This window comes from Phycodurus eques, chromosome 13 (genome assembly GCF_024500275.1).
Source record: "Phycodurus eques isolate BA_2022a chromosome 13, UOR_Pequ_1.1, whole genome shotgun sequence".
Lineage (NCBI taxonomy): Eukaryota > Metazoa > Chordata > Actinopteri > Syngnathiformes > Syngnathidae > Phycodurus > Phycodurus eques.
Genome location: NC_084537.1, coordinates 14,866,666 through 14,894,637, shown reverse-complemented (window position 1 = coordinate 14,894,637; position 27,972 = coordinate 14,866,666). Strand labels below are relative to the sequence as shown.

General features: G+C 42.1%; 3 protein-coding genes across 3 annotated transcripts; all 3 read left to right on the top strand.

Annotated features, from left to right (window-relative positions):
- Window positions 1-233: 233 nt before the first annotated feature.
- On the top strand, window positions 234-8,197 carry prss56 (serine protease 56). The gene is made up of 15 exons (XM_061694403.1): window positions 234-333; window positions 590-994; window positions 3,151-3,309; window positions 3,383-3,637; window positions 3,780-3,969; window positions 4,245-4,353; window positions 4,464-4,620; window positions 4,708-4,850; window positions 5,008-5,167; window positions 5,280-5,468; window positions 5,603-5,794; window positions 5,923-6,116; window positions 6,823-7,345; window positions 7,419-7,525; window positions 7,629-8,197. The coding sequence occupies exons 1-15, from the start codon at window positions 234-236 to the stop codon at window positions 7,800-7,802; spliced, it is 3,057 nt and encodes a 1,018-aa protein (XP_061550387.1). The 3' UTR covers window positions 7,803-8,197.
- A 1,056-nt stretch (window positions 8,198-9,253) lies between these two features.
- Window positions 9,254-19,006, top strand: chrng (cholinergic receptor, nicotinic, gamma). Its single transcript, XM_061694400.1, is given in 13 exon segments — window positions 9,254-9,270; window positions 9,272-9,363; window positions 10,127-10,263; window positions 10,350-10,394; window positions 11,728-11,852; window positions 11,927-12,082; window positions 14,607-14,704; window positions 16,921-17,121; window positions 17,252-17,366; window positions 17,437-17,551; window positions 18,089-18,353; window positions 18,431-18,564; window positions 18,809-19,006. Coding segments are annotated over 13 exon segments (1,698 nt in total).
- Window positions 19,007-22,497: 3,491 nt separating this feature from the next.
- LOC133412091 (phospholipid scramblase 1) lies at window positions 22,498-27,972 on the top strand. Its single transcript, XM_061695149.1, has 7 exons — window positions 22,498-22,765; window positions 22,837-22,914; window positions 23,942-24,134; window positions 27,031-27,142; window positions 27,227-27,326; window positions 27,455-27,513; window positions 27,895-27,972. The coding sequence occupies exons 1-7, from the start codon at window positions 22,498-22,500 to the stop codon at window positions 27,919-27,921; spliced, it is 837 nt and encodes a 278-aa protein (XP_061551133.1). The 3' UTR covers window positions 27,922-27,972.

The following is a 27,972-nucleotide window of genomic DNA, read 5'->3' as shown; positions in this document are numbered from 1 at the left end:
ATCTATCACTTCATGTTCCTAAGCACTCGTGCACTGCATCTTTATGTAACAAAAGCAGAGTTCAGCAGAGAAAGACAAAAGTGATATGAACTGACAATATTTTAATGGGGGGGATAAAAGAGTGTAAGTGATCAATGGAGGCGGCGGCCAAGTGATGCCCGGGGGACGCCTTTTGATGCGGGCGTCCTCAGAGGGAAGCCGGGGTACAATGCCCTCTTTGAGAGGCACAGAGAATGGCAGACACTTCCCTCTCTCGCTGTCTCCCCCCCAGCCTCCCTCCCGCGGCCCGCCCCCTCCGTAAGACCAGCTCACGCCGCGTCCTGTCAGTTCGTGGTACATGCCACCCCTCCATTTTCACATCAGCCCATATCCTTATCGCTCTAACTTTCTCCCGCTTCCTCTCCCATTAATTCATTCAAACACCACCCCCTTGCCTGCCGCCCAGCCAATCAGTCCGCCTTTGCCCCCCACCCTCCTCTCCCCGTGCGTCTCCTTTCACAGAACCAAACCTCTTTGTGATGTCCAGCCTTGGCAAGTTGCACCCGATTTGCTGTCACAGTCTTAATGAATTCATGTGTTTGTGTATTAGCCCTGCATGGGAGCATCTCTCCCTCCCCTCCCCTCGCTCCTTTCCTCGCCTCCCCCATTCTGGTCTTCCCCTGGAGACTCAATATATACCAGGGGAGCAATCAGGAGGCACTTATTGTCCCTCTACCTAAATTTACAGACAGATGCACTGTGCCACAGAAAATCAGGAGGAAGGGGAAAGTCTTTTGCGGACACACCAACCTGGACACGGTCAGGCCACAGCAGTCCAGCATCATCTCGGCATTCTCTCCGGTGTCCCGGAGTATCTCCCGGCTGTCGTCACCGGAGGTCCCATGTGCTGACACCATGCTCGTACCCGTATTGATGCTGTTCACGGGCTTGGACTGCTTACTGGCAGCTCCAGCAGGCAGAGAAGTCTACAGGATGCCCCAGAGTGCACTCAAAGGTAAACACTCAGCTCTAACCACTGCAAAAATATAAGAGTAAAAATAGTCGTTAGATGACAGGCTTAAAGAGATAAACCACTACCAAACACTGATGATACTGTTATGTGCAGCACAACAAGCCTCTCTGGTTTAGGATCAGTGAAATGTTACTTTTGTACCGGAGACCTGTGTTTCCCAACTCAAGCCAAACTTCATATTTTACATTAGGAAGATCTCGTGGGTTCACCATCAAATAAGGGTCACAAAAAGTCTTTCAACTGAAATCATGACAGTCTTGTCTCAATTTATTCATAAGTGTACTTGTTCAGTGTGAAATCTGGGTCTGTTTATTTGAACACAAAGCCATTACTATGATCTATGAATGACGACAGGTGGCTACACAGGTTAATTGTACCTTCTGCCATCTAGTGGAAGAGCATTTAATTGCACTTATTATATGTCGCTGGCATAGATTGTTGAACAAAGATTCATTATTTGTAGTAAAGTCCGAACAATTAAGTGAAATCGGATAATTTTCTGTGGCACACCTGATGATCCCTCATGGCACACTAATGGTTGGGAAACATTGCTGTGAAATTACATTCCGCTGGCGTCGGGCCGAAACCTTTTATGTCCAAATTTGGTAAATCTATATGAAATCTATTTTTTTATTTTAGATTTATAGATTATTGTATATATTAATATTTTCATATTTTTCCACAAATAAATACTATTGGTCAGTCCCCACGTGGGTGAGTTACCTTTTCAAATTACTGACCAACACAAAGTGTTAAAAATGGCTTGCTCTCATGGACGATACAATGTTAGTGGTGGTTTTAGAGATACAAGTTTTCTGCGTGATGCCAACAATTTGCAACAAAATACATACTACACTTCACCTTTCTGTTCAAGCCCTGGTAAAAGCAATGAAATAAAATCACATTTAAAATGATGTAAAGTTTCAAGAGCAAGACTGATAGAAACTCTCAAAGCTTTGCCTAACTCAAACTGCGAGGGCCAAGCCCCCCTGGGTCCGTCCATCCATGCCTGCCAGCCTCTGCCCGCTCAGCTCCGGCCCTCTAATTAAGTACTTCAATCAACATCTCTGTTGTTAGTGTCCTTCCTGTGATGTTGTCGGGCGCGGAGGGGGGGAGCAGCAGGGCCGGCGGCCCGATTGAAGTGTGTCTGTAGAAAGCCTCGGCGGCACATTGAGCGTGAGGTAGCCTCCCCGACGCGCTGCCAACCAGCTCAAAGAGCGGCATGAGAAGAAAAATAAAGGGCTACCCACTCACAAATCTGGTTGGGTTTATTAGACTAAAATTTCTGAAAACCTGGTAAGATTTCTGATGGACAAAACTTGCTACCTTGTAGACTAACAAGCATCAAAAACATGAAGATGGCCTTGAGTGAAGTCAAATTAAAATGACTTTTCTTTAATAGAGATATGTCGAGTGAATCCATGATTCTCTTTAGAAAAGTCGAAATGTGAACGGATAATCAACTTCATGAAGTCATTGCGTACGATCTGATATGATTTTATTTTAACCTTTAATATTTGTGTTTAATCATGGACAATTTCTTATGGTCTTTGTTATTGTAATACCATCATCATCATTAAACACAAAAAAACTGATAAGAGTTACAGAGACGACTCATTTGTCATATGTTACAAATCGAATTTCATCGTTTTACTTGTTTTGCATGTCAACCCTTTTACAGCAAGACTGGATATGTGTCGCAGATGCAGTATCAGTAATTCAGTTTTGCCTAGTCAAAGAGAAGATTTGAGATATCTGCAATGTCATTTCACGGAGGCCAAATGACGTCACTTTTGTCATTTGTGCGTATAGGGTTTCTCATTACAGTTATCTACAATTCAGTTACAAATGTCCCTTGGGTGAATTACACATATCTGTAACTGAATTGTAGATATCTGTAACTCCAGTTTGAGATATCTACAGCATCATTTTGACTAGTAATAACTCCAATTCAAGATATCTTTCATTCAATTGAAGATATAAACGTCCCTTTTCAGAAATCCTAAATTCAACTTTAACTAGGTGAAATGATGATGGAGATATCTGTAACCGGAAATATGACCGGCCAAAATGACGAAGTAGATATTTCAAACCGGAATGTCTTTAATGTTTGGTTTTGGTCTTTATGTCCACTGTAGCTCTGTCCGATCGTGGCACTGTGGTTCTAGAGGCAGCCATGACCAGTGCCCTGTCCGCTCTGGACCGAGCATCATCCGAGAGGAGTCGAGCGGAGGCGGGCTGCAGGGGTTGTGCTCCCTGCTTGTTTCAGGACTGCGGGCAGCCCTCTGGATCTTGCAGTAAGATCAGCATTCATCCTGGCTCTCTCCAAATAACCCATTAACGCTGCCTCCACAATTTCCGCTCCACCAGCTTCTCCCACCAATGCCTTATCAGAACCCAGCTGCGATGCAATCATCAAGACCCAGAAGCTTCAAGATGAAGCCGTACGAAGTTGGGCCCTGAGCCAGGCCTGCGCTTTCTACCAACACCGCTGTCAAGCCGGCAGCACGGACAAAGAGAGCTGCATCAGAATCATGAGTGAGAGTTGCAGCGCCCGCGTCCTCCAGTGCAGCTTGCTTAACACAATGCAGAACCTGGAACCCGCCACTCAGACGCATGTCCAGGGTGAGGGAATACACACTTCTGCAAACATTCGATGTAGATTATCCTATTTGCTACTGTTTGAGGCAAATATCTCGTATTGCTCATTAATGGCTGGTTGAATTAGTTACACTTCCTGATTATCCATCTGCGTCTATACCCGCAGCCGTGTGTGGTCAGAGGTCATCCTCTGTACACAACGTAACCCAGCCTCGCTCCAGGATCGTGGGTGGGTCCCCTGCGCCGCCAGGCAGCTGGCCCTGGTTAGTCAATCTGCAGCTAGACGGTGGATTGATGTGTGGAGGAGTCCTGGTGGAGAGCTCCTGGGTGGTCACTGCAGCACACTGTTTTGCTGGGTAAGGGTGCGCTTCAATTGCCCATAGTTGAACACAAACAGCTGAGTGACACAATGTAACAATATTCACAGGCATATATTCTTTACCCTCTTTGAAAAGTTACCAATATCTTCACCTTACTGAGTCACTTACAATAGTACGTTGTGGAAGGAGAAGTATTATTCTTCCTTTGCGTCTGCGTGACAGTTTCATACTGCCCCCCGGTGGCCAGGTCGGGCACACCAGAAGGATCGACTGGTATTCAAAATGATAACCATGATTCTTCGCCCACACAGGAGCCGTAGTGAAAGCTACTGGAGGGCCGTGGTGGGTGAGTTTGATATCAGCAAGACAGACCCTGACGAGCAAGTTCTCAAAGTCAACCGCATCATCCCTCATCCTAAGGTAGCCTTGCATACGTACTGTAACCCAAAAGTTCAGGGTGAACATAGCATTAAGTCTTTACTGTTGATTAGTCCCCCAATGGACAGTAAAATGTCTTGAATGTCTTACAGTTCAACTCAAAGACGTTTAACAATGACATAGCCCTTGTGGAGTTGACATCTCCAGTGGTTCTGTCTGACCGCGTCACCCCCGTGTGTTTGCCCTCTGGGAATGAGCCCCCGACTGGCAGCCCTTGTCTGGTGGCAGGCTGGGGCTCCCTCTACGAAGGTGAGTATGTGCTCTGAATATTACATTTACGCTAAGGTCATGACTTTTATGTCTTCCAGAGACCAATAATGCGCATTATCTATGCAGATGGCCCATCCGCTGACATTGTAATGGAGGCCAAAGTGCCCCTACTGCCTCAGAACACTTGCAAAAATGCACTGGGCAAAGAGCTGGTCACTAACACCATGCTGTGTGCTGGCTATTTATCAGGAGGGATCGACTCGTGTCAGGTGGGCAACACACTTAAGATGAAAGTGATTTTAATTGATTGAATTCACCTAAGTACCTAAGTATCTGTGCTTTCTAAAGCACTTCACGACATAGCAGATGTTTCATTTGTTATTTGGTGGTGCACTTATTGCTATTCTGTCTTTGTGACTCCTATAGGGTGACTCTGGAGGCCCGCTGATATACCAGGACAGAATTTCTGGTCGCTTTCAACTACATGGTATCACCTCCTGGGGAGATGGATGCGGGGAGAAGGGCAAGCCCGGAGTTTATACCCGTGTGTCTGCTTATTCTGATTGGATTCAGGTTGAAATACAGAGTAAGTCTGGAGCAACAATTAAAGAACAAAAATGTTGTCATATTTGGAAACTGACATTGACTGGCAAAATGTTTACAAGCATTAATAGCGTCTATTTGTTCCTCTTTCTCAGAGGCATTTGGCAGCCGGGAGCCGACATGTCCCGAGCTTCTAAAAACCACAGAAATGACTGAAGACGAGCAAAGGTCAGAGTTTGGCACTCTGTGTCGCTTCTACACCCTCACCTGCCCCCCGGGCCAGTCGAGCAGCACTTGCAGTCGAATGGCCGAGGACAAATGTCTCACCCGATTCAAGAAGTGTCGTACGTCACATTCTTCAAAAAAGATATACTACAATGTGCAATTAGTACATTGTAGCATCTTTGATGATGCAAGTTGTTTTTGGTTTATTTGTGTGTTTTTTGTTTTTTTTTCCCCTTCATCATCTTGCACACAGAGCTGCGTTCGTTCCTGCAGACTCTGCTGGACTTGCTCCAGAGCGCCGAAGACTACATCCGGGACAAAGTGGACTTAACTTTCTTCACCCAGACTCTTCCTCAACTGGTGGAACAGATCTACAGCACTGCTTTTCTTCACAGCAGAGCCAAGAGGGACGTGGGTGGGAATCATGGTCTTGTGCAGATTAAAGGTAAATACAGTCTGAACAACTGATAATGATCCTCCATTGTCCCTTGAAGCTTAAAATGTATAACCATAGTTTCCATGTGCGCTAAAACAGAATAGCTGTTGTTTCAACAGGTGTTTTATTCATTGCAGAGCAGCAAGGTGGTGCTGTGACACCAGAGGAGCAAGATTCCTCTCCAGTTTTGTTCAAGTCGTTGGGCCCCTCGGTAGAAGACTGGGAAAACTATCTGGTAACCATCGCTGAGGACATGGAGAAACAGCCCAACGACACTTCCATAGATAGCTCCTCAGCGTCATCCAGACAGGAAGAAAAACTTTTCTTACAGGTACCAACATCCTTAATCTGTTTGGCTTGAATAGAAAAGTCACAACATTAACCCCTAAAGATCAATGAAGACTCAAATCTACCAGGTCCTGAACTAAAAAGTGATGCTGGGATCTTTATTTTATTTTTTTTGACATTATTGCCTAAAATGTTGATACGCAATATTGTACTTCAGAAGATCTAAGTGGGGGGTAAAAAAGAGCTGCTTTGCTAGAACATTTATACTTCTGTCACTGTTGAGCAGAGTTAAAACAGTCCTATATCAGCTGGAACTGTTATACTGTATTCCATAAACACAGAAAGACATAAAAGGGAAGCGGAGAATGATTCAAAATCCTGACACAGGCAATCGGATACATTTTGGTAACACGGTATAGCATTCCCAGTATGTATGCATGCAAATTAGCAAGGCAGCAACAGAACTCTGATAGCCCACAATTCATTGCACGCCAGCACAATGTCGGCCCCCACGTCTTTGGAAGGCAGTAAAAAGATTGTAACAATAGATTCTTTTCATTTTATATTATTATTATAAATAAATTGTATTATGATAAATAAATTGATATTATAAATCAATTAAATTTCCAAAATTAACAAACAATAATAGTAAACCAGTAGAGTTATCCTTTAAAAAGACAATCACTGTAAAGTATGTATTTGCAGCTAATCTTGTATGTAGGTAATCCATATTTATGCGTTTCTTCCAGGCAGGGGATTACTCGGTTCTTCATCTTGAGAAGGAATATCAAAATATTATCTCAGCTTTGCGCTCCAAACTGGACTCCAAAGCTGCTCCGCCCATCCTCCACTTAGACCCATCCTATCTCCAGGAAAGTTCTTCCAGCCCTCCTCTTCCTCCAACATCTACCACTGGACCCCAAGTCAACAATGGTGCTTCCTCTTTCCCCAAATCCCAGAAGCCTTGGTCACTTCTAGCAGCCCTAATGGCAGATATTGAGAAATTAAGGACACCAGGTGAAACCTTGACCAGTGATGAGACACAAAGTGAAAGATTTGTCCCGTCACCTAATGGGATGTTCGACAATTTGGATAATCTTGGAGAATTAACTGCTTCGGTATCAACGACAGTTTCACCAATTAATATAGGAAATCTCGCAAAAACAACATCCCAGCCCAGACAAACTCTGCATGCCAGCAATCCTTTAAGTCCGCTCAGAAAACAAAGGAGCCTTCTGAGTACGAGACAGACATCTGGGCCCGGTGGGAAAGGTAAGCCTGCTCTGACAGATCGTAATGTTACGACGTCAATCGATCCCCTAAAATGTTTGGATTGTTCTCGTAGTTTGTCCTGGTGTTCGAGAGACTTCACAACAAGTCAGTCAAGTGAGAGACTCATACCACTGGGTGCTAAGTATCCCAAACAAGAACCTTCATATGAGCTTCCAAGAGGTAATTTATTCTTCAGAATGACAAGGTTCAGAGGTGTTTATTTAGTGGAACACATTAATGGATGTTTAACGCCTTGTTTTGCTGCGATTCTCTTTTGCTGCAGGTCTTAGTTGATCTGAGCTCCAAAAACGATCGAGGACTTTATCAAGCAAGGGTCAGAGCTGTTGTGGGAGGACGACCTCTGACATTCTACAGTCTTGTAGGCCTTGAAAATGAATCATTCTACCGCAGTGTGCCGAGGATAATCTCCTTAGCGCTGGAGGCCCTTAAGACTTAACGTCAACACAACAACAAGAGCAAACCGCGAGAGACTGCAGACTCAAATAAGTGATGGTGGGCTCAGGACTTGGTTTGAAATGCACCAGAGGACCCTGGTCATGGGACTCAAATGCACATTGTTGTTTCATATTGTGGAGTGTATCCCTCAGTAGGATTCACTGTTTGAGAGCCAAATTGTGGCACTCCCTAAAAACTATGAATGTATCATCTAGCTATCAACCAGCCCTTACAACAGCCTTGTCTAAATTATAAATCTGTACAAACGATAAGTTATTCTATTCTTCTTATTGTCACAAAGTCTTTTGCAAAGGTTGAGCCTCTTGTGAAGAACACAGACTGTCTATATATTATTCATTTCTTATTTATTTGTACAAAGAAAAACATGTATTTTTGTAAACGCAAAGTATATCTGAATGACGTGTGTATAAAACTCTTATTAACACTACAGCACACGGGGGCTTGTCATTCCAGAGCAAATGTTTGATGGAAGATGTTTAAATTAGTTGCTAGCGCTGCTGCTGATCCGGCAGTATTTTACAACAAAGGGGTGTTGGCTGGGGGAAGGTATCAGCGGCTCTGCCTTGACCACAAGTTGCACTCTGTGACCAGCAGTGATTGCCTGGCACTGTGACCCCACATTGAACTCCTCCCGTCAACCATTTAAGAGTAAGCGTTAACATCAACAGAGCAGCTGCTGGAAGCAGTTCCTCCCGTCATCCCTCCTTATTCCAGAATGGGGAATTGTAAGAGGAGGCCAAATTAGGATGACATTTTCTCGTTTTAGAGCTGGCGAATTGTAAAATTGCAGTTTTAAAGGGTCTTAGTTGCTACTTGACAAATCGACCAAAGCAATACCGGTATGTGGCAAAGAGGCTTTACACTCGTCTAACTGGCTCAGCTCAAGACACTAAATAATGGTATGTCGGGGGATATAAAGTGTGACAGCTGTAAACACACACAGCAAACACTCCCAACACTTCAGCAACATTCCCGCCTCAGGTTTGGAGGTGCCTGGAAAGTGTGCCCAATGAGTATTTTTGTGACGCACAAGCTGATAGCGAGCCACAAATGTGCCAGCAACATAACTCAATCTCCTCAAAGCCTGAACATACTTCAGAGACGGTGCCTGCAAATGAGCAAGACTTAGTACCTGTTCAGTCAACTGTACCGCTTTTTTTTTCTTTCAGGGTTTTTTGTTGCTATTGTTCTAAAGGCTATGTGCTGGCTTCTGTGCTAAATTTGTCTTTTACAGGTTTATTTGCTCAATGTAGATGCCTGACTGGCAAATAGCTGTGTGTGTGTGTGTGTGTTGTGACAGCTGACTATGCAGTACTGGAATTATAGCAGACTTGTGCTGGGAAAAACACACAGACAGACACACACAATCTTACATGCACACACACTTGCATCACAAAGGCAGAATGCCAGCAGGTCCATTAAGTAGCATGCATGTGTGTCTGCGATCATAGTTTTGTCAGGCAGTGCAGCACATAAACACACAATGTATTCTCCGCTCTGTGTGTCATTCCTCGTGAAGATTTTTATGATTTCTGCGACAGGTAAGAGTGGATTTCCTGTGACTCTTCTGTCTGGTGCACATTTCATTCCAACACAGAGGCTGTTGCACTTCATAGTGGCGCGATATCCAAATGTACCTCTTGTGCTGTACTATATTTATGATGTGTGCGTTCTCCAGTAAAATCTGCTTTGTTTATTCTATAATTACTATATTAAGAGTGGACAAAGCCCACTTACTTACAGCAAGTTACAAGTTAACACGAAGCAGCCACAATATTTGCACACTAGGGGTGGAAATTATAGTGTAAATTGATACAACATGATATTGTCGCAATATCTGAATGCTAATAATATCTGAATATATGTGACAAAACCTTCTAGCACAGTGGTTCTCAATTTTTTACACTTATTCCCACCTGAGACTTAGTACCAACCAAGTACCAACATAATGACCACCAGCATTACAATACAGTATCCTACTGGGCCTAAATGTTCTTCAAAAATGAGGCAGAGGTTTTATTGCTAAAATGATACTGGTATTTAGTATTGTAAGCCTCTGTGACATTTGAACATTAACACTGCGCTGTATAGGAAAACAAAAACACTGTACTTTCAAATAAAATGTCTTGCACATAAAAGTTAAAAATCAAACCTTTATGTAAAACAAACAGTTCTTGAAGTTTAAATGCTAAAGTATTGAATTTAAAAGTTAAATACAACTTAACGGCACTAAAAAATGTACTGTAGTTGAAATGTTATGTTGTTTCTATTTTGTCAGTCTGTGATGTGTGTGTTTGTATGCAGCATCCGGCCTCAACCTCGAAGGGGAACTTTTCAGGGACTTAATGAAAGGGTACAACAAGAATGTGCGGCCCGTAGAGAATAATGGGGATGTCACACAAGTGGGCATCAAGATGACTCTTACCAACCTCATCTCCCTGGTGAGAAAAGCTTTTTGATAGGATCCTGACTCGGCATGGGCATATTTACAGATGATACGGGAATGATAATTATCATCTCTTCTCAGAATGAAAAGGAGGAGGCCCTGACGACCAGTGTTTGGATCGAAATGGTAATCGGATTCATTTTGATGACTTCTAAAACTTGTACAGTGGTGCCTTGAGATATGAGGGACCCGCGTTGTGAGTTCTTCGAGCTACACGAGCCATCATTGGGTTGATTTTTTGCCTTAACTTGCAAGCGTTAACTAGAGATATGAGGGCTGTTTGATGGCAGTGCACTCAACTTAACTCACTTCCCAATAAGTAGCAGGTTGACAGATAGAATTATTTAAGAATACAAATTGTTATAAGAATTATTAGAAAAATAAGCTTCAAGCTGTTTACTGCCACTCCCAGTTGAAGTTTACTGTCAAACTAAAAATAAAACAAAGAGAATTACGTGTATTTAAAACAGACAAACAACTTTGCCTTAAGAATTCCCCCATTAGCTTAATGCTAACACATAATGAAAAAAGCCATTGACAGGCTAATAAATCAAATCGATAGTCCCAGTGTTGTAACTCTTTCAGCAACGGATATTTGAACACAAACGGTGGAGCAACACGTAGACAGACAATATCACAATAATCAAGCATATATTCTTCATCCTCTGTAAAAAAATAAAATAAATAATAATATTACTGAAGCATAGTGAGTCGCAGGACAGTAGTTATGAAACTATTCGTCTTCGTTTTTAATCTGCATTACTGTATTATACTGCTCCCCTGGTGGCCAAGGTGAGCACACCAGAAAGTGGAGCACAATTAATTCAGGTGAAGCATTAAATCATGTTGCACAAAATAATTCTTTATATTCTAATTAATTACGTTATTTATCTTTTTCTAAACTACGATATCGGCAGCACGGTGGGCGACTGGTTAGCACATATACCTCACAGTTCTGAGTACCTGTGTTCAAATCCTTTCTCGCCAGTGTGGCGTTTGTATGTTCTCCTCGTGTCTGTGTGGGTTTTCTCCGGGTACTCCGGTTTCCTCCCACATTTGAAAAAATGTGGTAGGTCAATTGAAGACTCTAAATTGCCCGTAGGTGTGAAGAATGTGAGTGTGAATGTTTGGTTGTCTATATGTGCCCTGCGATTGGCTGGCGACCAGTTCAGGGTGTACCCCGCCTCTCGCCCAGAGTTAGCTGGGATGGGCTCCAGCACGCCCGTGATAAGCGGCACGTAAATGGATGGATGGATAAAGTACAATATCATATAGTGCTATTTTAGTACATATTACAAATACATATTACAGTGCAAAACATTTTTTTTTCTTTTGGGGGAAGGCTACATCTCCATCCATTTCAAGGGGGAGAGATGATTTTATATTCACAGAATGAATTACATTCTTCTCGCAAGGCAGAACTGTGCTGCTATAAAACTCCAATTGTTTCTCCTCATAGCAATGGTGCGACTACAGGCTCAGGTGGGACAGACTGCCCAGATCAGCTTTATACAAGAACATCACTTCGCAGCTACGCGTCCCCTCCAAACATATCTGGCTTCCTGACGTTATACTGGAGAACAAGTCAGATTCCTTCAACCAACTAATGCTCAAGTATGTTAGGTGTCCATGTTAAAAGTTCCCCAACATATGTGCAGTGTTGATGGACAATTCGAAGTAGCTCTCTACTGCAACGCGCTGGTGTCTCCTGATGGCTGCGTGTACTGGTTGCCTCCTGCCATCTACCGCAGCGCCTGTGCCATCACTGTCAACTATTTCCCTTTCGACTGGCAGAATTGTACCATGGTGTTCCGGTGAGTGGAGAGCTGAATGATGATTGATTACTAGCATCGCACAAGACCCCTATGCTGTGACCTTAGCAAGAACCTTTTGAAGACAACAGTGCTTCAAATTAATTGCTGCTAATGTCCATCCATCCATCCATTTTCTGAGCCGCTTCGCCTCACTAGGGCCGCGGGCTGCTGGAGCCTATCCCAGCTATCTTCGGGCAGGAGCCGGGGTACACTATGAACTGGTTGCCGGCCACTCGCAGGGCACATGCAAACAAACAACCATTTACACTCACATTTATACCTACGGGCAATTTAGAGTCAATTAACCTACCATGCATGTTTTTGGGATGTGGGAGGAAACTGCAGTGCCCGGAGAAAACCCACACAGGCACGGGGAGAACATGCAAAGTCCACACAGGCGGGGCCGGGGATTGAACCCCGGGCCTCAAAACTGTGAGGCAGACGTTCTAACCAGTCGTCTTCCGTGCCACTGCTGCTAATGTATTTATATATATCTGCATTACCACCAAATTGCATTTTAATGAACTGATGTGGAAGGAATCTGGAGAAAACCCATGCAAACACTTGGAGAACAAACAAACAAACAAAGGTTTGTGAATTCTGAACACAGCCATATCCCTGTGCACACTTGTGCAACCACATTATCTCAGCTGTAAATTTTTACTTCCCCTCTCAAATCGAGTTGTAAAGGTTATAAACAACATCCATCCATTTTCTACTGCTTAGCCATGGTCGGGTCTCGGGGGCAGCAGCTTTAGCTGGGACCCCCAGACTTCCCTCTCCCCAGCCATTTCATCCAGCTCTTCCGAGGGGATCCCGACCCGTTCCCAGGCCAGCCGAGAGACGTAGTCTCTCCAGCGTGTCCTGGGTCGTCTGGGTCTCCTCCCGGTGGGACGTGCCCGGAACAACTCACCAGGCAGGCGTCCGGGAGGCATCCGAATCAGATGCCCCAGCCACCGCATTTGGCTCCTCTCAATGTGGAGGAGGAGCGGCTCTACTCTGAGATCCTCCCCGATGACCGAGCTTCTCACCCAATCTTTAAGGGAGAGCCCGAACACCCTGTGGAGGAAACTCATTTCGGCCGCTTGTATCCGGGATCTTGTTCTTTCGGAGGGCACGCCACCCTTGTCCGACTGAGGACCATGGTCTCAGATTTAGAGGTGCTGATACTCATCTCAGCCGCTTCACACTAGGCTGTGAACTGCTCCAGTGAGAGTTGGAGATCACGGCTTGATGAAGCCAACAGAACTACATCATCTGCAAAAATCTGAGATGCAATACTGAGGCCACCAAACCGGACCCCCTCTACGCCTCGGCTGCGCCTAGAAATTCTGTCCATAAAAGTTATGAACAGAATCGGTGACAAAGGGCAGCCTTGGCGGAGTCCAACCCTCACCGAAAAAGAGTCCAACTTCCTGCTGGCAATGCGGACCAAACTCTGACAACAGTCGTACAGGGACCGAACAGCCCGTATCAGGGGGTTCGGGACCCCATACTCCCGAAGCACCTCCCACAGGACTCCCCGAGGGACTCGGTCGAACGCCTTCTCCAAGTCCACAAAACACACGTAACCACACTGCCTTTCCTGAATCTGAGATTCGACTTCCCGACGGACCCTCCTCTCCAGCACCCCTGAAGAGACCTTACCAGGGAGGCTGACATTTATGGTGGAAAAAGTTTTGAAGTGATTTACCTGGGTCTACTTTTTATATATCACAAAAAAAACTGCCATTTGAACAGGGGTGTGTATACCTTTTATATCCACTATGGTGCTCACAGAGGAGCTTGCGAGACGATAACAGGATATTTTGCCGACCGTAATGATAGCAAATATTGAAAGAAATGTACATATGGATACAGTACAATAGCTATGTAATGTATCTGAAGAAGGGAAATAATATAGAATGTATCCTGGCACATTGCAAAAATGAAATATTATCCCATCCCAGCTGACTGTGGGCGAGAAATTGGGACTGGTTGCCACTCAATCACTGAGCATATCTAGCCAGTCACACTCACATTCACACCTAGGGACAATTTAGAGTCTTCAGTGAACCCAACATGCATGTCATTACAATGTTAGATGAAGCTTAAGTAAAAAAATTTTTTTTTTTTTATTTACATCAACAGTGCCATTCATGATAGGTAAATTTTCTATTAATGTGAACGTGTAAACGTTTGTGTAAGTTCGTGAGAAAGAAGCACAACTCAAGAGAGACCTTTGTGGAGGTTAGTGAAATATAAATGGGTTTGGTTCCTCCTGCAAAAAATAAATAAATAAATAAATAAATAAATAATAAAAATATCTATTTTTGACTTATGACGCCTTGTCTATCTAGAATCCTGGCTACAGGCTGCATGTTCCCACGTCAGCTTGTCTTTGTGCTGAAATAGACCTCGCGGTGTCCAAACCAGAGACAAAAGTACCATTCAAGGTCGCTTTTCACGTTGCCCTCTTGTGAAAGGAAATAAATGTTTGTTTTTCATTGTGCTGGCAGACCATATCTCTTGTCTTTGTGTGCAGCTCCCAGACCTACAGTGCCAATGAGATTGAACTCGTTCTGAAAAAGGAGGAAAACCAAACTCTGGAGTGGGTTGATATTGACCCTGAGGCTTTCACAGGTAAAGCACATGAATGTCACTGCACATACTGTGTCACTTATAGCCACAATATATGCTGTTTTTTTTAGCTTATATCAATGTTTTGATTCCACATTTAGTTGTCATTGCCATAGCAACGTGGCCAGCAAAGCACAGCTTAGTTGGTCTGTAGTGTTACTTGAAATTAGTGTTAATTAATCAGGTTTGACCTACAACCCCAATTCCAATGAAGTTGGGACATTGTGTTAAACATAAATAAGAACAAAATACAATGATTTGCAAATCATGTTCAACCTATATTTAATTGAATACACTACAAAGACCATATATTTAATGTTTAAACTGATAAACGTTCTTGTTTTTAGCAAATAATCATTAACTTGGAATTTTATGGCTGCAACACGTTCCAAAAAAGCTGGGACAGGGTCATGTTTACCACTGTGTTACATCACCTTTTCTTTTAACAACATTCAATAAACGTTTGGAAACTGAGGACACTAATTGTTGAAGCTTTGTAGGTGGAATTATTTCCCATTCTTGCTTGATGTACAGCTTCAGCTGTTGAACAGTCCAGGGTCTCCGTTGTCGTATTTTACGCTTCATAATGCGCCGCACATTTTCAATGGGAGACAGGTCTGGACTGCAGGCAGGCCAGGCTAGTACCCGCACTCTTTTACTACAAAGCCACACTTTTGTAACACATACAGAATGTGGTTTGGCATTGTCTTGCTGAAATAAGCAGGGGCGTCCATGAAAAAGACGTTTCTTGGATGGCAGCATATGTTTCTCCAAAACCTGTATGTACCTTTCAGCATTAATGTGTAAGTTACCCATGCCATTGGCACTAACAGAGCTCCATACCATCACAGATGCTGGCTTTTGAACTTTGCATCCATAACAGTCCTTTACCTCTTTGGCCCGGAGGACACGACGTCCACAATTTCCAAAAACAATTTGAAATGTGGACTCGTCGGATCACAGAACACTTTTCCACTTTGCATCAGTCCATCTTAGATGAGCTCAGGCCCAGAGAAGCCAGCGGCGTTTCTGGGTGTTGTCGATAAATGGCTTTTGCTTTGCATAGATTTTTAAGTTGCACTTACGGATGTAGCGCCGAATTGTATTTACTGACATTGGTTTTCTGAAGTGTTCCTGAGCCCAGGCAGCTGTATCCTTTACACGTTGATGTTGGTTTTTGATGCAGTGCCGCCTGAGGGATCGAAGGTCACAGGCATTCAATGTTGGTTTTCGGCCTTCCCGCTTACATGCAGTGATTTCTCCAGATTCTCTGAACCTTTTGCTGATATTATGGACCGTAGATGATGAAATCCCTAAATTCCTTGCAATTGTACGTTGAGGAACATTGTCAAACTGTTCGACTATTTTCTCACGCACTTGTTCACAAAGAGGTGAACCTCGCCCCATCTTTGGTTATGAATGACTGAGCAATTCAGGGAAGCTCCTTTTATACCCAATCATGGCACCCACCTGTTCCCAATTAGCCTGTTCACCTGTGGGATGTTCCTAACAGGTGTTTGATGAGCATTCCTCAACTTTCTCAGTCTTTTTTGCCACCTGTCCTAGCATTTTTGGAACGTGTTCCAGCCATAAAATTCAAAGTTAATGATTATTTGCTAAAAACAATAAAGTTTATCAGTTTGAACATTAAATATTTTGTCTTTGTAGTGTATTCAATTAAATATAGGTTGAACATGATTTGCAAATTATTGTATTCTGTTTTTATTTATGCTTAACACAACGTCCCAACTTCATTGGAATTGGGGTTGTATGTTACGACAACACCAAACTGTGAAACAATGCTCAGGACTGAAATAATTCAGTCCTGAGCAAGTGTTGTAAAACCTCAATTAATTTCTGCATTCCTAACTGCTCCAAGGGTTTAAAGACAAGGTAACCTCTGCACAATACAACTAAAATAAAGCAAAATTACTCAACTTTTGAGGACATCTGACAAACAAAACCCACAGGCACCCTTCTGTGGTGGCTTCACAAAAAAAGCCAAACAAAATTCATACACATTTGTAGCATTAATTTCCTTAGCTTCAACTCTTGATTTAGTTGTAAATTATGTTACTACACATAATGACGGTTTGAACTCCAAATTTCGTTGGACATAAACTTTTTTTTTTTTTTTTTTGTTACGCTCCAAATTACTTAGGGCTGTCTGACTTCTGAGGTTTCACTGTACTACCTTTTTTTTCTTTTGCCTTCACAAGAAAATGGAGAATGGGTCATTAAACACAGGCCAGCGAAGAAGGTGATTAACAACCAGTACACCAAGGACGACCTGGAATACCAGGAGTTGGTCTATTTCCTCATCATCCAGAGAAAGCCCCTCTTCTACATCATCAATATCATCGCTCCCTGCGTGCTCTTTTCCTCTCTCTGCTTGCTGGTTTATTACCTACCCGCGAAAGGTCTCTCTTTTTCTCCTCAATTCAAAACCTGTGCAATGTGCAGGAACAAGTTTTAAGACGAGATATGATCAACATTCTCTTTAGATCAGTGTGCAGTTGACACAAATACTTTGTATTCTCTCTCTCGCAGCTGGTGGTCAGAAGTGTACCATGTCTATTGCCACTCTTCTAGGCCAAACTGTGTTCCTCTTCCTCATTGCCAAAAAGGTTCCAGAGACGTCCAAGGCGGTTCCTCTTATTGGAAAGTAAGTCTGAGCATACTTTAGTTGATAGATTTCATTTACACCTTATGATGACGTTCATCTTCCACCACAGGTATCTGATGTTTGTGATGTCCGTGACAACCATGGTGGTGATGAACTGCGTGATCAATCTCAATATCTCCCTGAGAACTCCAAACACTCACGTGATGTCGGACAAAGTCAGAAAGGTGGGGCCATGCGTCACTGGGTCCAGATATCATCCTTTGGAGACAAAACCATCTTTAAATTTAATAACAGGCTTAAAGTATTGACTCTGATAAAGCTTATCTAGTTATTTGACACATTTCCCATAATGTCCCTCCTCTATATCTTCGGTTGGTTGTTCTATGGTTGGAAAATAGAATTTTAAAACTGTACCTTTTTGGCCCCACAAGTTTCTTCCTGTCAGAGAAATTCCTTGTCTGCCTCCATTGCTGAAGTGGGGAAGTGTTGGGTGCTTTTCATGTTTAAGGAGCGTCATCCCAGACCGCACAAAGGCCTGAACATGAGGCCGATCTGTAGTGTAGTGGTTCACATACTGTAGCTTGAAAATGAAGTTCGCCTTTGCCTTCTGTCCAAGTCAACCGAGGTGGACTCCAGCTTGTACTCTATCCCAGAACAGGTTAGGTAGCATAGAAATGGATAGGTGTGCCTTGAAATAAGTAACAAATAAAGGATGGAACCATCCATGGATTTGGATAATCATGTGTCACTTTCCCCTTCAGATATTTCTGAACGTTCTGCCTCAGCTGCTGAGGATGCACATACAGCCGTGGACGCCAGATCATGACACCTCCGCTGAAACCGCCAATAGTGACACGAAAGTCAACAATAGCAACGAAGTACAACTGGTCCCATGCCGGCGCCGCAGCTCGATGAAGCTGATTAATAAGGCAGAGGAATATATACTAAAAACAGCTCGGACTGAACTCATGTTTTCCCAACTCAGAGAGAGAAACGGACTAATGAAGTCAGTGTTTGAGACGTTGAGTAAGTATGCTGATGAGTTGGTTCCTACTTACATCCTACTTTTGAGGGCGTTGATTTCAGGTTTGCTTTGCACCTAGACAAAGGACTGGAAGGGGGAACGGCAGAGCAACTTAGTGTGAGCTTGGCAAAAGCTGCCCCTGAACTCAAGCAATGTGTTGCTTCGTGTACACAAATCGCTGAGATGACAAAACAGCACAACAATTTTCAAAACGTAAGTTGTTTTTTCATCACTATATCTGATGTTTGATCGGGGTCAGAGCTAGTCAAGGTATTCCACACCAAACCTATGTAAGCAAGCTTTATGGTCCTTGCTTTGTCCACTGGGAACGGAAAATTGGAAGCACAGAATTTAGCCCTGACAGAAATCTGACAACTCCTGTGTGGGAACGAGGTGTGGAGTGGAACACCCGACATTCACGACAGACTAGTAGTGATAATGTTGTTGTACCTCTCAGGAGAATGAAGAGTGGATCCAGGTTGCCCGGGTCATTGACCGGGTCTGCTTCATTTTCATGGCTCTGCTCTTTTTCGTCGGCACCATTGCGATCTTCCTGTTGGGCCACTTCAACCGGCCTCCTTCTTATCCCTTCCTGGGGGATCCAAAGAAGTACCTGCCCATGACAAATAATCTCACGAAGCTACCCGACCCATGAGTGGGACCTGCTGGGGTGAAGCGGATCACCACGTTCATCCTTTCAAGGTTGAAACCTATGCATCAGTTTTGGTCGGCGATAACCAAGGATGACTGACACGTCACTGGCTGATGTGGGTCTGTGTGCCACTGTAAAAATTGTATTTATTTTTTTCCTGGTGTTGAAAAGATCCATAGCACAGTTACAGGAGCCATAATACTTAACAGTGGTGTAAAGTTCTGTAAATTCTGCAGTTGTAGAATGTTTGAAGTGGGTGGAAATAAGTCACATATTGTATGTGCAAGTCTCAAATCTGTTTCATCAAGTTTCAAGCAAGTCCTAAAAGCAGCAAAAATCAAGTCGAGTCCCCACTAAATTTCAAGGAAGCCATTACTTGGGGTTAAGCAAGTCTTAAATCAAGTCATACAATCTTGCTCCATCACAACATATAGTATAATCGCACATTAGTATATGTATCAGTATTTGTACTTGCGTTAGTTACCTGTAGGCTACTAACACATTCACAATCGAGTAGATTTTAATGGCTCCAGAACCACTCGCCGTATTGTCTTTACTTTACCTTATACGTTGGTACAATCGTAAACTGACAAACCGTGTAATCTGCTCAACCTCATGGTGCATTTATAGGTCAAAGTTGAGAATTGCTGCCTTTAATAAAAGTAATCATGTCATGGTACATCTTAATTTCTCAAAGATTTTATGTGCAGGGTACTCTCTGATGTTTTTTTCTTGTTGGAAAGTTTACATTTTACTACATTTTCACTTACGGTGCAAGATAACCTCTCAAACACCTCATAGCTCATAAAATGTTGACTGAAAAATAAGGCTTGAATTTCACCTGATAGCCACCAGCTTTTTTGTGAAAGGACTTTTATCTGGATGTCCGGTGACAGCTGTTGTGTGTTTGAGTTCCTTTGGTTTCTTCTGTTTGACAAGAAGGAGCAGTGATTCACAATGCTAATACTCAATGCTAACTTTAGCCAGCTAGCCATCAACTGACCAGCTGCTACCAAATTAGCGTAAAATTGTCCAAACCCTGGCCAATTTCTTGTTCTCATTGAATGATTGGGCAACTATTAGGTGGAACTAACACACACAAAAAAGGCAAATAACTATAAGAAATTGTGTACTTGGACTAAAAACAAGTGTGTCGTTGTCTCCCATTACCACCCAAAATTGGGACCGGCTCGTTGAAGAGAAACAAGCGCAGCTCCCACTAATTAGAACAACTATAGCACATTCAGTGAGTTATATTTTAAATAATTCATTTCTATTTGTTTCTAAGACAGTTCGTCAAAAGAATGCTTTACGTGACCCCAGTTCATTGTGCAAAAAAATGTTGGGGAGCGCTGAGCTAGAAAATTCAACTCAACCACACGTTTACATCTTTAGTAATGCTTTGAAGATACTTTTGCACATTGAACTCTGCCAAAATGTCAATAAAAATGAAAATAGCAACAACAAAATGTAGTCTACAGCCTTTTGACACTTCGTCGTCAAATGACACCCATTCACCACATAAAAATTGCTTTTGACCCCAAATTATGCAAGAGTATTAATAATTTTGGGCTTAATGCTTGACACTGGTTATTCAAAAGTTTAGTCTGTAATTATTGGTTTATGGTTTAGATTGGTGGATGATTTCATGTTATACTTTTATGAGAGTTCACAGTGTTAAAATGTTCCTTAAAAATTTCTGCAATTTTATTAAAGGTTTCATTAGGGCAACAGTTTGGAGTCTTCAATGAATTATTGCAAAAATAATTTATTTCAACAACATTCTGCTTCTAAATTTTGTTTTAGGTTTATTGATTTTGGTTTTTGTTTTTTTGTTTTAAGCGGTACAGAGATGAATGAATGTATGTTTTGCTGTTATATTTTTGACAGGCTACCCTGATCTCTGCCTTGCTCAAGGGAATTGTTCTAACTGACACCACCAGTGCCAACGTATGTTTGTTCTTCAACCTGCCACCTTGGCACCTCCAAGCCAAGTCCTAACAGATAGCGAGATACTGTCCTACCGCCAACAAACAGAGATAGTGCCCCCCACCTATGTAAGCAGGACTTCAATCATACGGCTGAGTGGTGCCTTTCGGGCCCTACAAAAGGCAGATCCGGGTGGTTGGCATGGCAGCAGAGGCGGGAAAGCAGATCTTTAGACACACAGTCACTAAGCCAAACATTGCTATGTGAATATTCACACACAGAGGGACAAGAAGGTTGGTGTTAAACAAACCGAACCCAGTCTTGACATCATGGACACACAGCTAGTTTGGTCCTTCTCACACTTACATTATATGTCTGTAACTAGGAAGGAGGCTGGCCATTGAAGGTAAGGAAGGAACTTCTAAAAACATTTTTTTTTTTACTACACTACTTCACTTTTAATGCTCGTGTAGCAGATTAATGTCTGGATTTAGAATTTACAATGCTACAAACTTGATTAATGATAGTGTTGTAGAATGTCAACAAACTCATCTCGGGCACAACGTCTGGAGATGAAAATGATATCATTTCGTGATTCTTTGCATCTATGCACATGATTTGGCAAAGCCTAACAAGAGCCATGATGAGCGTTAGTGAGATAATTTTAAATTGAAATTTCCAAGTACTACCCTATGATATGGGGAAAAAACATTGTAAAGTTTTGACAATAAAGATGTCATATAGCAAGTCATAATATTACGAGAAAATTGTTGTAATGTTCTGCGATTGGCTGGCGACCAGTTCAGGGTTTACATCGCCTCTCGCCCGAAGATAGCTGGGGTAGGCTCCAGAATGAATGTTGTAATGTTCGGACAAAAAAGTGAAATGAAAATTTAAAGCAAATAAATGTGTAATATTACGATGATAAAGGTCTACTTTTACGAGAGTAAGGTCCTGTGGTTGTATCTTAAATAAATTTTTACAAATTAACTATACATACAATGCATCACCATTTTATTTCAAATTTACAAACAAGGTGAATGGGTGTATGCTGTAGATATTGGATGAAAATCTACAGCCATTAATGATGACATAACCTCAGTCTCTGTGGTTCAAACTAGCATTACTGTACATGAGAGGAGCAACTTGCAAAAAAGTACACCTATGACAAGAAAACCAAAAAGATATGACAATCTGGTCGTACTTTTATTCAAAAATGTTCTTTTTGTGTTACAAAAAAAATGAAAATTACAATAACATTGTAGAACAATAATTTTAGAAAGGAAATATCTAGGTTTATGAGAATAACAATGTTATGTGAATAACGTGGTACTATTATTAAAAAAAAACAGTGTGATGGAAAAAAATGAAAGTTACAAGAACATGATTTGATAATACCTTTTTTTTTTTTTTTTTAAATATCCACTCTTGTGAAAAGAAAGTTGCAAAATAAAATTTGTGAGTAAATTGAGACAATTATCATTTCATTGTACATTTTTTGGTAGTGTGTCGTGAGATTTTTCAAATATCATACAGGTACAGTATATGTCCATGTACTGTAGGTCATGTCCGCCGTGACCAATCAGCCTCTTCCCTATGGCCGACTGGAGCGAGAGAATCACATTCGCATGATCTTCCGAGCCTTCCAGAACAAATGCAATCCTGTGTGCGAGTGCCACCCTCACTCACCCAGATGCAAACCTCTCCAAATGTCTGGCAAACTGGTCCCAGGTCTGCTGAGGAGCGAGGAGGGTGCAGGAGGCTCGTCAAACTCTTTGAGTGTGTTGGATGAAGTCAGTCAGTTTCATATCAATGCAAGACCACAACTTCAGGGTGAGTGCTGTCCACTTTTTGCAAGAGTGTGTCTGTAGGTCAGGTCTCAAATGAATGCTTCCTGGTTGTAGGTCCACAGTGTGTTCCACAGAGGATCTACAGCATTGGCACAGGAGCCAGCAGATCACAATTGTTTGTGGCTGTGGAAGGTACCATCACACAACTGAACTATCCTATTATTCAAAAGTTTGGTGTCACTTAGAAAGAAAAGTACTAGTGTGCACAGTGAAACCCCGCTATTCGTGGAGGATTGGACCGACCCCTGCCGCGAAGACCGAAAATAAATGATGCCCACTCTAAAAGGGGTTTATAATTGCATGTAAATGCCAGGATCATAAAGCACCAAATACAGCCATCTAGAACACGGGTGTCAAACTGGAGGCCCGGGGGCCAGATGCGGCCCGCCACATCATTTTATGTGGCCCGCGAAAGCAAATCCAAATTGCATGTGTTCTGGTGTAATACCATTGAGATATTTGCAAGCATTTTTTTGTTACCAATCCCACTTTGAAAAGAAATGTAAGTCAAAAAACATGTTTTTATAGGCTTCTGATTTCAAAACTGGTTATTCATCAACTGTATGTACCAGTTGTGTATACTGTATGTAATTACAGTATATGAGGTAATCTTTCATTTATATGGGTTCACAGTTGTAGCGGCCCTCCGAGGGAAGTCATAACCACGATGTGGCCCGTGACAAAAATGGGTTTGACACCCCTGATCTAGCATGTACGTAATCATGAACCTATGTTACATAAAATGTATGCAGTATTTAAATTATTCAACACAAAAAAACCACCTTCACATGAGGTTCATCAATAGTACAGTCATGGTTTCACATACGAGTGACCCGTAAACCCCTAAATCCACTCTCTATGTGGCAGTGTTGTCACCCTTCAACCAATGGATATCTGAACACAAACGGTGCTGCAACACATGTAAATGAAATCAGATCAAAATATAAATTTATATAGCACTTTTCATACATTAAAAACACAACATGTGTTTAGAGAGATAAAAAGAGACAAAATAGTATTAAAAATACAAAAACCCACCCCTCCCATCCCCACTTATAAATGCAAACACAGCTGTACTAACACACACACAACCGCACATGTATTTCCATGTGCTTTTAACCTGACATCATTTCCTTCCCGTTTCCCTCCTTGCTTTCAGAGAGTTCATGTGTGTGCCTTCAGTGTTGTGGTCCAGCTCGGTCTTGCTCCTTGCAGGGCTTCGACCACCGAGGGCAGCAGGTTTTCTACTTCGACAGACCTCTCAGGATGGACGCCTGCTGCCTGGGCTGCTGCCTCATGGAAATAAGCGCCTACACGGGTCAGAAGCAACTCATTGGCACCGTGCACCAAAGGTAGGCCAGACCGGAGCTAATGCAGTGGAGCCTTGACTTATGAGTTAAATTTGGGCCATGACTACGCTCTTCACTCAAACTACTCATATCTTAAATCATCTTTCCCTATCGAAATAAATGAAAATGTCTTTAATCCATTCCAGTCCCCCAAAAAACACAAACACACGTATAGTTCTTCATAAAAGCATACTGTACAGTGATAACATAATTAAACACAATGCAAATAATTCAATTGTTTGTACATCATGATTTCATACTTGAATGCCCATTGACATTGTGCTGCTCCTTCTGGTGTGCACGCCATGGCCAACAGCTGCATTTTTCGCAGGGAATAAAAAATATACGTCTGGCTGGGAGTAGTGTTATATTGTCTGTATGCATGTGCTGCTGCGTCATTTTTTTGTTCAAGTATCCATTGCTTAAACGGTTACAATTACATCAACGCTAGTTTCATTAACCCGTCTATAGCACTAAGATAGCGGACTTGCATGGAGCAAATTGATTTTAGCCACGCTGACAACTGCGGCCTTTCTCTTTACGACATCATTTATAATATGCTGGGATGAAGGTTTTAAGCCTTTTGCGCTCATGGTGAGACAGTTATTTCAACTTCCCCAGACGGCACGTGTCATGTGAGCCTTTTTCCGTGTCGCTCCCAGAGCAGGAAATAGAACTGAGAGCCACACAGCTCCGCAGTGGTCTAAACTAGCACTAAGCAGCTGTTTGCGTGGAGCCACAATTGACAGCACTGAACTGAGAGGGAAGGAATGTGACTTCCTTCCTAATGGGAAAGTTAACTAATGGGAGGATGGCAACACCAAAATAATTCATTCTTTATCTAGCCTAAATCGGATTTGAGGCCCAGGCAAAAGATGGCCCGCACTACTGAGGTGACCTTTAACGAGACAAACCGAAAGGAAAAGAAAAGAAGAAACATTGTTATGTTAAAGACCTTGTAAAGTGAATTCAGAGATTTGTTTCTAAATACATTATGCATTGCTGCTTCAGAGTGCCTCGGCTGTGAGTGTAAGGACGTCATGGAGAGGTGAAAGGCGAGGGTAATATAAAAAAAAAAAAAAGGAAGATGTGACAGCCAGCGTGTGTACCGGGGCTTTGGGCTGGTGCTGCTTTCGAGCGCCTTGTTGTCAGCCGTGAGTGTAGACACAGATAGAATGCAGAAGGGTGATTATTATTATTTTTTTTGTTATTATTATTTTTTTTCTTTAAATTGCAATAGCAAAATGAAAAAAATGATTTGTAGTGCAAGTAAAGCAAAAACATGTCATGTCTAGCAAATACTTAAATAAGGATGTAAGTGACCAAAAGCTTGAGAAAAAATAAAACAAAATAAACCACTGATTCAAATTTTTTTTTTAACTCTGTTCATCCTCAACACTCCAGGCTCTGTTGACTGTTAATTGCTCTCGGGGGCCCCCTAGTGGCCACTGGGCCCTAATTATGTGCTCAGTCCACTTATGTCTTGGGCCAGCTCTGGGCCGCCCAGGCCTTTTTGGATGTCAATTTTAGAGTTTTCCAGAAGCAACGCCGGATGTCTAATTAAGACAGAACTGGCGGTGATTTGTATGATCTACTTGGTATAAATATTCACTCCGTTGTGCCACAATAAAGCCTGTCCCAGTTTGAACTCCTGTGACAGTGAGAAAACAACACTTTTGGTGCTGTGGAATCATGACAGCTGAAAATGGGAGCAGCCAAGCATCAAGCCCGGCGTTCGTGGTTGCCAGGTCGCTCGCTGCAGGGTTCCGCAAGGAGATAGTCTTTCTTCCAGTGGTGGCCTAAACACTATCACAAGCACTGACCTACGTTTACAAACTAAATTCTAATACTTCTTCCATGTCATTTATTCACAACATGTAATTTGTTTTACCACCTTATTGTGACAAAGTAAGGAGTAGAACGTACAATTACCTGTTTTCAAATGGGGGGGGGATTAGGAGCAAAAGTAAAAAGTTGTGAGAAAAATAAATATGTACTAGGGCTGTCAAAATGAAAGCGTTAACTCATGATTAATCACAAAAAATATCACATTAAACATGTATTAACTCAGATGAATCACACAGTTTATTTTGACCATTTTACACTCCTTTACCTTAACCGCGGATGGATATCTGAAATGCATGTTGCTATAAGGTCAGTGATCAGGTTAACAGGTTTGCCAGTGCAAAGATGAGTGAGGAGACTTCAATTGGTCTGCTCGGTGGCAAATTTTGCTTCAAAGTCACCCCGATGGGACTTTCGGGGGGAATTTAAAAAAAAAAAAAAAAAAAAAAAAAAGAATTTCCATATAGTCCAGTAGTGAACTCTCTTTCCATCGAAGCACAACAAGTTTAAAATACCATCTGAAAGCAAAATGTGATACTATGTGTGGTATATTTGGCACCTGTGATTAATCAAAATGAAATAGCGTGGCTATTTGTATTTTAAAAATTCATCAATTGACAGCACTACTACATACACTAGAGACAATTCCCCCCAAAATCTACTTAAGTACAGTAACTAAACATTTGTACTTTGTCACTTCCCACCACTGGCTAAATTCCACTCGCAAAAAACATCTGTAGCGATCTGCAAACATTAATACATTTAATAATCAGCATCTCTGGTAAATATGATGTATTTTATATAAATGTTTTCTGCTTCGGTCATGTTATCAGATAAATATTGATTCTGAACTGCTCCAGATGAACGTGTCACAGTTACATGCTGTTATATTGGGTTTTTGTATAGTATTGACGGTTTCTATAATTGTGACACGGCGGTGGTGTTATTAAGAGGTGGATTAAGTCCCCACTTGAAAGCTCAGGTACCAAATTCACAGCCCGTCTCTGAGTCACTATTTTGTGTCCCTGTGTGTATGTGGGCCTTGTGTGGCCAGGTGGAGCATGTTCACGCCTCTTTTTGAAGTCAAAGACTCCCAGGGATTGTCTGCGGTCCGAATTCAGAGCGCATGTTGCCCTAGCCGCTGCTTGTCAAATCAGCAATTCCAGGTATCGTTCCCTCATTAAAACCAAGTATTTAAGCAAACAAACCAGATATATTGTCACTGTTGGTTGTTGTTCTGTTTTAATGAGATCGTCTCCAATATCGGTGAGAATATCGGTACCATATGGAAGAAGTGGCCTGGCTTTCAGCAAGAGCATAACATGGACCATGAATACTTCGGGATGGAGGGTGAGTTTCTCTAATGCAGATACTGATATTTGATATTATTTATTTATTATATTAGATATTTGTTCGTATGCTCGTACAAGTTTTGGATGGATGACACTTGTATTTGTGCATCTATTTTAATGTTTCAGTGCCACTTGACATGGATTCACAAACCAAACTGTTGCTACTGGCAGCCACATTCTTACTGGTAAGCATGTTTTCAAGGGAAAAAAAAAAGGTTAAAGTAGAATGTTTTTATACATGGAAGGAGAATTTGGCTATATTACCTAGATTGACTATGCAGAACATTAACAGTCAATTAACTGATTAATTGGGAAAGAAACATTTTCTGAATATGTTTTAATCTCATGTTTTGGAAGAGCAGTGTGTCTGAAGAGAAATTACGCACATCCCACAGCCGTCATTAAATTCACTTCTTTAGAGAGCAAACCGGTTGAGAACGAATGTTTTATGCATATTATGCCCATTCCTGTTTTTAAAAGATTAGCTATCCAATTCATTATTTTCTTGAAATGATATCCAACGCTACACGCTGATTAACACTCCTGTTCATTTGATCTTTTTACAGAATTACATGTTCTTTGAGATGAGCTGAAGGATTGACGAATGATGGGTAAAGTGGACATTCGTTTGACAGTACATCGGT